General features: G+C 34.5%; 1 protein-coding gene across 1 annotated transcript in view; it reads left to right on the top strand.

Moving 5' to 3' along the window:
* Vps8 (VPS8, CORVET complex subunit) overlaps positions 1–617 on the top strand; it is a 241,770-nt gene that overhangs the window by 194,557 nt on the left and 46,596 nt on the right. The window contains 1 exon segment of the mRNA XM_023700650.1: positions 544–617. Within this exon segment, the coding sequence (XP_023556418.1) occupies positions 544–617 (74 nt within the window).

The raw sequence follows: 617 nt of genomic DNA on the forward strand, positions 1-617 counted from the left end.
TGCTCTTGCCAGGCAGGCACTTAGACCACCAAGCAGTCTCCCCAGCCCTATAAAATAATCTTATAAAATATGTGTCCTGTATTGTATTGTTGCCCTTGCAAAACCCCACTTGTCTACAAAACTAAAGGAATTTAGTTGGTTTGGGCTAGAGTATGGGTAAATGTGGATCACAAAAGAAGCTTGTTGAACAGATTCTGGTATTCCTGAGTACAGAGGTTATCATGTAGCTAGTAAGGAACTCAGAGGAGAATTGGTATTTAATGTAAAGCAGAGGATGCATTTTACAGAAGCAAAACTGGAATGAAGTTGAATTAGTCTTATAAAGATTAAGGAGGAGGCTTTGGTCACCTAAATTTTACTTTTCCAGAATATTTGAGATGTTCAGAGATAGAGATTCATGTGCATTTCCAGTGGTAAGTTTATGGGAAAATAAATATCCTGTGACTGTAAAATAATTCTTCAGCATTTTTCAGTACTTTATATCTTAAAGTAACCTTAAAGTACCAATAATCATTAATGAAATTATGATTTTTTAAAAATTAGGATCCAGTTTATGGAAAAGGAAAACTTGGAGAAATTCAAGGCCTTATTCTGGGAATGTTAGATACCTTTAACTA

This window comes from Octodon degus, unplaced genomic scaffold (genome assembly GCF_000260255.1).
Source record: "Octodon degus isolate 3935 unplaced genomic scaffold, OctDeg1.0 scaffold00126, whole genome shotgun sequence".
Taxonomy (NCBI): domain Eukaryota; kingdom Metazoa; phylum Chordata; class Mammalia; order Rodentia; family Octodontidae; genus Octodon; species Octodon degus.